The 8,629-nt window shown below is 38.9% G+C and overlaps 1 protein-coding gene across 2 annotated transcripts in view; it reads right to left on the bottom strand.

The window, feature by feature from the left end:
• Positions 1–8,629, bottom strand: part of WDR26 (WD repeat domain 26) — a 44,474-nt gene that overhangs the window by 10,079 nt on the left and 25,766 nt on the right. For both annotated transcript variants that reach the window (XM_007454476.1, XM_007454477.1), the window contains exons 9-12: positions 6,080–6,199; positions 2,765–2,910; positions 2,376–2,454; positions 1,972–2,101 (exon numbers count right to left, since the gene is read on the bottom strand). In XM_007454476.1, the coding sequence (XP_007454538.1) occupies positions 1,972–2,101; positions 2,376–2,454; positions 2,765–2,910; positions 6,080–6,199 (475 nt within the window). The remainder of the gene's footprint in view (positions 1–1,971; positions 2,102–2,375; positions 2,455–2,764; positions 2,911–6,079; positions 6,200–8,629) is intronic.

The following is an 8,629-nucleotide window of genomic DNA, read 5'->3' as shown; positions in this document are numbered from 1 at the left end:
CCAAAAAAAAAAAAAAAAAAAAAAAAAAAAAAAGATTGGCATCACTAGGGATAATGGTAGCAACACATATTTTTAAAGCACTTCTAGGCTACATATTATTTTTAGAAAGAGCTATAGGGGATTGTGAGGCATAATTAAGAGGCAAAAACCCCCCAGGAGCAGGATTAAATAGAGCAAGGGGAAAGAGATCTTTGAGTAGGAAGAGCTAAAAAGCAGGTACAAGGCTTATTAATATGTTTAGATCATATCAAATTAGAAGCCAATGGAGAACCTAGAAAAAAATAACATGATTAACAGATTAAAAAGATTTTTTGACGGGAAAGAAGTGAACTCCCAATTGTTACCTAACAAACCAGTCTTCTCTTTTCTCAATCTTATCTGACTGATTTTTGGGGGGGAAAAAGAAAGAACAGATAAATTCATATGCTTCATGTTAAAATCTAAATCCCTAAATGTCTCTTTGTCTTAATCCTTAAATATACCTTATACACAGAGGAAAAACTCATGTATCATTTTGTGATCCTCTTAGCTACTGAGGTCAGTTTTTTGTTAAGAAATGGGTAACAAACATCTTACACAGTAATTGAACATTACCAGGTGTTTATCAACAAAATCCAGTTCCTTGGTCTACCTTGGAAAACGAGATTCAGTTTTTTTAAAAATGACTTAAATAATTTGCTGCTATAGTACTAGAACAGTATAGTGGGTACTCAAGAAAATGTGTTGAATGAAAATTTTCAATAATTTGCCATTATTTATGTTTCATCACCTTAAAATGTATGCCAACTTTTATTACTGCCTCACTTATATGTGCTTGCATATTTTAAACAATTTCTATTTTAAATCAGACTGACTAGTTTAGGCACATGCCTGCCTGAAATACCGATGTTATTAGACCAGAGAATAAGTTTATTCAAAAAGGTAGTAGACACAATTCTGTAATTTCAGCTTCTCTGAGACCATAAGAATCCTAAATTATTTTCTTTGGTCACTAAAGAAACACTGAAGATCTAACTATAGTCAATTTTGTCCAAGATCAGGTAAAACAATTAACCTTGATTTTTAAGATACTACTAACATCTGAAAACCATCAGTCTCATGAAAAAAAAGTGGGGCTTCCCTGGTGGCACAGTGGTTGAGAGTCCGCCTGCTGATGTAGGGGATGCGGGTTCATGCCCCGGTCCGGGAGGATCCCACATGCTGTGGAGCGGCTGGGCCTGTGAACCATGGCCGCTGAGCCTGTGCGTCCAGAGCCTGTGCTCCGCAACGGGAGAGGCCACAACAGTGAGAGGCCTGTGTACCGCACACACACTTTGAGTTACTGTGCAATTTTTTTTTTTCATGCTGTCATTTGTGATATGTTTTGTGAGAATCCTTGGGATTAAAGTTTTGGAAAAAAAAAAAAAAAAAAAAAAAAAAAAAGGATCCACCTGCCAATGCAGAGGACCCGGGTTTAAGCCCTGGTCCAGTAAGATCCCACATGCCACGGAGCAACTAAGCCCGTGCGCCACAACTACTGAGCCCACACGCCTAGAGCCCATGCTTCTCAACAAGAGAAGACAACACAACGAGAAGCCCGCACCCCGCAATGAAGAGGAGTCCCCACTAGCTGCAACTACAGAAAGCCAGCGCACAGCAACGAAGACCCAACGCCAAAAAATAAATAAATAAAATAAATCTATTAAAAAAAGGTCAACATACGAGAGAATAAAGATTTAACTAAATCTTGATTTGACACATGCACCAAACACACCTCCACATAAGCCAAAATAGGCACTATTAATTTGTGACAATAGGAGGACTCAAATCATTCCAAGAAAAGGAAATCAACAGTGCACTGGATAAACAGCTCATACAATTTTTGATTTAACATCTTGAATTTGTTTGGAGACATGACTATGTTCACAAGTTGAGAGAATTATAGAACTTTCAGTCCATCAATATATGTGAACCAACAGAGACACAATTTACCTTCGCTGCCACTAGCGATGAAGTCTTCATTATGGCCTCCAAAACATGAATGAATTGTATAAAACCCTTGTGTAACACCTTGATACTTTCTTACTAAAACTCTGTCTTGCAAGTCCCATAAATGAACTCCCTGTAAGCAAAAGAGAATTTAGGTATTTATTCTAACTCAACTCAAAAGAATTTTAAAAAGTTACCTGTGACTATCCCTTTGCCTGATGAACATTTTCATTTTCTATTTATGCGAAATGCCAACTGAAAAATTTCTAGTTGACTCTACAAACTTAAGGATCAAACACATAGAGTGAAATTTAAGAATTCACAGAAATACTTGTTTATATATACTAAAAATCACAATAAACTTTAACTAAGCTAAATTTTTCTGAGAATTATGCTAATAAACTCACCTGAGTTGCTACATTTAACAAAGCTAATCGGCCGTTCTTTGAAATAGTAAAAGACATAATGGGATGATCTTCTTGTACTCTGTAACCAAAAAATAATTTGTCAAAAGAAACATACTAAGAATCAACACATTCAATTTATCAAAATACAAAATGTTCTAGCTTAAGTATCACAAATTTTGTCTGTAATCACTATTATATACTATATTTCAATCAATAAAAGGAATCTGAGTTAATAATTACTAAGCACCACCTGACTATCCACCCAAATTACCAATCAAACCAAAACCAAAACCATAATAAAAACTTTTTCTGAAGAAGCAAGTTCTACTACACTTTTATTTTAACATAAATCAGATAACTGTTGTTTAATGGATACAAAATATAGTTACATGTTCCTATCTGTAAGGTCCTCGAAGTTATATCCCCGAATTCGCTGGTGTGTATCTGATGCCAAAACAGTCTTCCCGTCACTCAAGCACCAAAGGCATTGCACTCTCACCCCTTCCCAGGAGTCAAGGAGATTACCATCTAAATCCTGAGGAGAAAATTACTATTAACTCCATTATTTAACAGCACTCAGAAAGCAAAGAAAACCAAAAGAATCTCTTAGCATATCTTTTTGTAATGTTTGTCTTTTCCTGAGACTGAACTCAACTTAATTGTTCCATAAGTGTTTTTAATCATCAGAATTTGAATATAGGTCAAATTTCATTACAACAATACCTAAGGGGGAGGGGGAGAATCTTAGTAAATCTATCTTCCCTTCAATAACCTACCATGCATAGATAAGTACAATAAATACAAAGAAAGAAAGAATCCTTAAGTTTTAAGGTCTCACAACTTTTGGAAAAGAATTCAAACATTCCTTCAAAATTCACTATATTGGGACTTGTCCTGTAATATTCACAAGTTGTGATATGGAAAACGATTACTAAAACATTAATTATAACTTTATAGAACTTAGGAATCTGTTATGACATTTTTTAAAAAGTCACCAAATTTGTAACGTGCTGAGCAAAGCTCTTAGGATCATTATCTTATTGAACATTCACAGCTCTGAGAGGCATTCCCATTCCCATTTTACAGATTAGGGAACTACCAAAGTCCTGTATCCTGAAGGTGTACACAGTGTATGGGATGGCAAAGTCAGCAGAAACATATATGCGTCTTGAACACAGGGAATTAAGAACTAATGGCTTAAATGCTAAAATGTACAGCATGGTGACTATAGTTAATAATACTGTATTGCATATGTGAAAGTTGCTAAAAGTAAATCTTAAAAATCCTCATAACAAAAAAAAATTTTTGTAACTATGTATGGTGATGGATGTTAACTAGACTTATTGTGGTAATCATTTTGTAATACATACAAATACTGAATCATTATGTTGTACACCTGAAACTAATATAATGTTATATGTCAATTAGATCAATCAATCAATGCAGTACAGTATTAGCCCATGGAGAGAAAGTCCAGAAATAAAACGCTAAATTAGTAATATAACAATGGTATTGACTACTTGAAATAACTTTCTAAAAGAATTAGGGGCTTCCCTGGTGGCGCAGTGATTGAAAATCTGCCTGCCTATGCAGGGGACACGGGTTCAAGCCCTGGTCTGGGAAGATCCTACATGCCGTGGAGCAACTAGGCCCGAGAGCCACAACTACTGAGCCTGTGCACGTCTGGAGCCTGTGCTCCGCGACGAGAGGCTGTGACAATGAGAGGCCCGTGCACCGCGATGAAGTGGCCCCCGCTCGCTGCAACTAGAGAAAGCCCTCGCACAGAAACGAAGACCCAACACAGCCATAAATAAATAAATAAATACATTGTGTATTATTAAAAAAAAAAAAAAAGAATTGGAAAATCATGGGTAAATCAAAAAAGAGGGTTGGGACAACTGGAAAAAAAAAAAAAAAAAGAGGGCTTCCCTGGGGGCGCAGTGGTTGAGAATCGGCCTGCCAATGCAGACGACACAGGTTCGAGCCCTGGTCTGGGAAAATCCCACATGCCATGGAGCAACTGGGCCCGTGAGCCACAATTACTGAGCCTGCGCGTCTGGAGCCTGTGCTCCGCAACAACAGAGGCCGCGATAGTGAGAGGCCTGCGCACCGCGATGAAGAGGGACCCCCCCTTGCCACAACTAGAGAAAGCCCATGCACAGAAATGAAGACCCAACACAGCCATAAATAAATAAATAAATACATTGTGTATTATTAAAAAAAAAAAAAAGAGGGCTTCCCTGGGGGCGCAGTGGTTGAGAATCGGCCTGCCAATGCAGACGACACAGGTTCGAGCCCTGGTCTGGGAAAATCCCACATGCCATGGAGCAACTGGGCCCGTGAGCCACAATTACTGAGCCTGCGCGTCTGGAGCCTGTGCTCCGCAACAACAGAGGCCGCGATAGTGAGAGGCCTGCGCACCGCGATGAAGAGGGACCCCCCCTTGCCACAACTAGAGAAAGCCCATGCACAGAAATGAAGACCCAACACAGCCATAAATAAATAAATAAATACATTGTGTATTATTAAAAAAAAAAAAAAGAGGGCTTCCCTGGGGGCGCAGTGGTTGAGAATCGGCCTGCCAATGCAGACGACACAGGTTCGAGCCCTGGTCTGGGAAAATCCCACATGCCATGGAGCAACTGGGCCCGTGAGCCACAATTACTGAGCCTGCGCGTCTGGAGCCTGTGCTCCGCAACAACAGAGGCCGCGATAGTGAGAGGCCTGCGCACCGCGATGAAGAGGGACCCCCCCTTGCCACAACTAGAGAAAGCCCATGCACAGAAATGAAGACCCAACACAGCCATAAATAAATAAATAAATACATTGTGTATTATTAAAAAAAAAAAAAAAAAAGAATTGGAAAATCATGGGTATATCAATAAAGAGTGTTGGGACAACTGGAAAAAAAACAAAAAAAAAGAAATGGCTTACAACCATGCTGAGATAATATGACACTAGGTTCCACGAGTCTAGCAGCCAGCTTAGTGAAATTGATAATTTGTAGTGGCTACATAAAAGTCTTTATGATAAATGACCTACACTGAATGATTTGATGGGATTTATTATCTTATTTTAGTTTTAAAAATCTAGAAGGGCCTACTAGAACCATGCTAGGTAGTGATATGAGATGTGGAATCTAGATACAGAGTAATGACGTGGGATTTGTATCACAGTCTACCTTGTCATAAGACTTTTTACCTATTAATTTTCATTATCCCAACACTCCAAGATTAACAGGACATGATTAGAAGATACCTCAAATCAAGACTGCAAAGTTTTCTGGTAACACTCATCATCACTTTTATTCCTCAAATATTTAAAGACAGGCTCCTCATGAAATTCAGCATTTTTTTTGGATACAAAAAATTCCAAAGGGCTAAAAAACCCCAAAGAAATTAAATACTAGACCTTTGTGTCCCTATACATTAGAAACTTATTTATAAGAACAAAATGTTTAGTAGGGCAATTTTTTAAATGTTTTACTAAATTCAAAGCCTATATTTTGTATAAGCACTTGAAATGGTTTAAAAAAAAATCCACAGAAAGTTCTATTGCACAGTGCTTTTCTAGAAAGATGGCAAAGTCAGTCTTCATATAGTATATTTTATAAAAGATATCAAGTCAAATGAATTCTTTATTTTTACAAAACTAAGTTTGCTTTTAAATAAGCAAACATTTGAAAGAGGGCACTAAATACTCACACACTGATAGAACTGCCCACGCTGACCTCCAGTCACAAAGCGTTTCCCATCTGGATTCCAAGCCACACTTGTTAAACTGTCTTCATGAGACTGGCTCATTTTTGTCCTTAGCTCTCCCGTCTACAAGGAAATAAAACTGTGGATGAGATCTTCAAGATACTCTTCTAAAGGAAATGTACAAAGAAAAAAAAAAAGATAGTAACTGGGTTATCTGGTTAGTTTAATACTTCTAGAGAAATAAACTGTTTAAATTGCCCTCATAGAAAGAGACTATAGCACTCAGAAGAGAAATTAAGGACTTGAAGGAAAACTCAGGAGTCAAACGAGGCCTGGCGTATGTGATCCAAAGAAAAGATATGAGATAAACTCCAATAGAACTCTTGTCTTAAATCAATTACATTCATAAATTAAAACATGTAATTTTTCCCAAGTAAGATAATGAAATGCCCAGTACTACATACCTATTACTTCTGAGTTTCCACTTCTCCTTAGTTCATAGTTCTTTATAAATTTTATTCTAACATTGCAGTTCATGCAATTAGCAACTCCTTAAGAACATGATTAATAGGCAGAAAAACTATGCCCTTAAACTAGGCCAAGAGTGTAGGCATCTAAATTATGTTACACTTCACATTCAAGATGCTCAAAATGTAGCAGGGAAAATGGGAAGAGAAAAACAAAAATTATTTTTCTGATATATAACTTTATTTCAATTAAAAGTAACAGAAAAGAATGAAGAACTTTTGTACTGTTTAGCACAGTCATTTTAAAGCATTCCCAACTAAGCAAGACTATTTAGTTGATTACAACCCTCAGATATCCTCCTGTTATTTTTTCTAAGTTATCCAACTTAGAAGGTAGACACATACCATTTAATTTAGTCTTGATTCCATTTTGTTCATGGATTAGAAACAGGATCTGAGAGATAATAGCTGCCCTTGGTATAATAAAAAGTACATGGGCATAATTTTCCTGTGAGAAATGGGTAATCAAAAGTAAAAAAAAAAAAAAAAAGTGCATGATCAGGAAATGGGGCCAAGTAATAAAAGCAAAGAGGGCACAAAACCCAGAATGTCTTCCTTACACTGAAAAAGAAAAAAAAATTCGGCAATCTTAAATCCTTCTCCCATATTGTTAATTGCTCTCAAGTCACTATTTTTTGGGGTTGCTCGATATAAACAGGTAAAAAATAAAAGTTTAGAAACACAAATACACATGCAACAGCTAAATCCTCAGCATTTTCTATTCACAAATGTGTTAATACACTAAGTTCTGAAGGCAGAAATGGTCTTTTTCTCTGTTATGCTCAGGACCGTGAGTGTATGAGGCCATTACAGGTATCCCCTGCTTTTCAAAAGTTCACTTTCCGCCAAGTGGCTTTCACAAAGACCTACATTAGTACCTGTTTTTGCTAACCAAAAGACATCTGAAGAGGATTTTTGCTTTTACAAAAAAAAGTCCGTGAAAAGGGAAAATAGTGTTCAGTGTTTTGCAATGAGTTGTCACAGAGGCAGCACACACCCTGAAGAGAGAGAGTGGCATCGCTAAGCTCCTTCCCAGGAACTGCGCTCAGCATCTCAGCATCAAGCTGCCATGGCTTTGAACTATGTAAGCATCTGTGCTTTATCTTGGTTTCTTTTGTGCATCCATTAGTAAGATGTGTCCTAAGGTAACTGCTTCTTCACTTTATGCCAGGGGTCCCCAACCCCTGGGCTGCGCACAAGTACCGGTCCCTGGCCTGTTAGGAACCAGGTCGCACAGCAGGAGGTGAGCGGCGGGCGAGCGAGGGAAGCTTCATCTGCCACTCCCCATCGCTGGCGTTAGCTCCTGAACCATCCCCTTCCCCTACCCACCCCCCACCCCGGTCCGTGGAAAAACTGTCTTCCATGAAATCGGTCCCTGGTGCCAAAAAGGTTGGGGACCGCTGCTTTATGCCATTTCAGCTTATGAAACATTCCACAGGAATACTCTACTTTTCAGGCAGCAGGGGAAACCCCTAATTAGGAATCTACCTAAAAACACAAAGGAGCAATTTGAAAACTGACTTAAAAGGACCACTCTTTTAGAACAAATCTATGTAACGTAATGCACAGTAAAACAGTTAAGCCAGAACACAGTCGAACTGTCCAGAAATTCAAAATCGACTCAAAGGAAGACTACACAGGTACTATAAATTGCGCCTCTACTACAGGATTATGACTATGTTCCTCTCCTCCCTTTGAGGGGGGAAAAACAACTTTAATGGGGAAAAAAATTGTCTTTTAGGTCAGATTCACTTCAAGCCTGTTTCATTGAGAAGCCATCCAATCTGTTCTGTGCTTTGCCACCCCCCGAGCCCAATCAGAAATACAACACTGGGGCTTCCCTGGTGGCGCAGTGCTTGAGAGTCCGCCTGCCGATGCAGGGGACGCGGGTTCGTGCCCCGTTTCGGGAAGATCCCACATGCCGCGGAGCGGCTGGGCCCGTGAGCCATGGCCGCTGAGCCTGCGCGTCCGGAGCCTGTGCTCCGCAAATGGGAGAGGCCACGACAGTGAGAGGCCCGCATAACGC

This window comes from Lipotes vexillifer, unplaced genomic scaffold (assembly GCF_000442215.2).
Source record: "Lipotes vexillifer unplaced genomic scaffold, Lipotes_vexillifer_v1.1 scaffold634, whole genome shotgun sequence".
In the NCBI taxonomy this organism is placed as follows: domain Eukaryota; kingdom Metazoa; phylum Chordata; class Mammalia; order Artiodactyla; family Lipotidae; genus Lipotes; species Lipotes vexillifer.
This window is presented reverse-complemented; position numbering and strand designations above follow the sequence as displayed.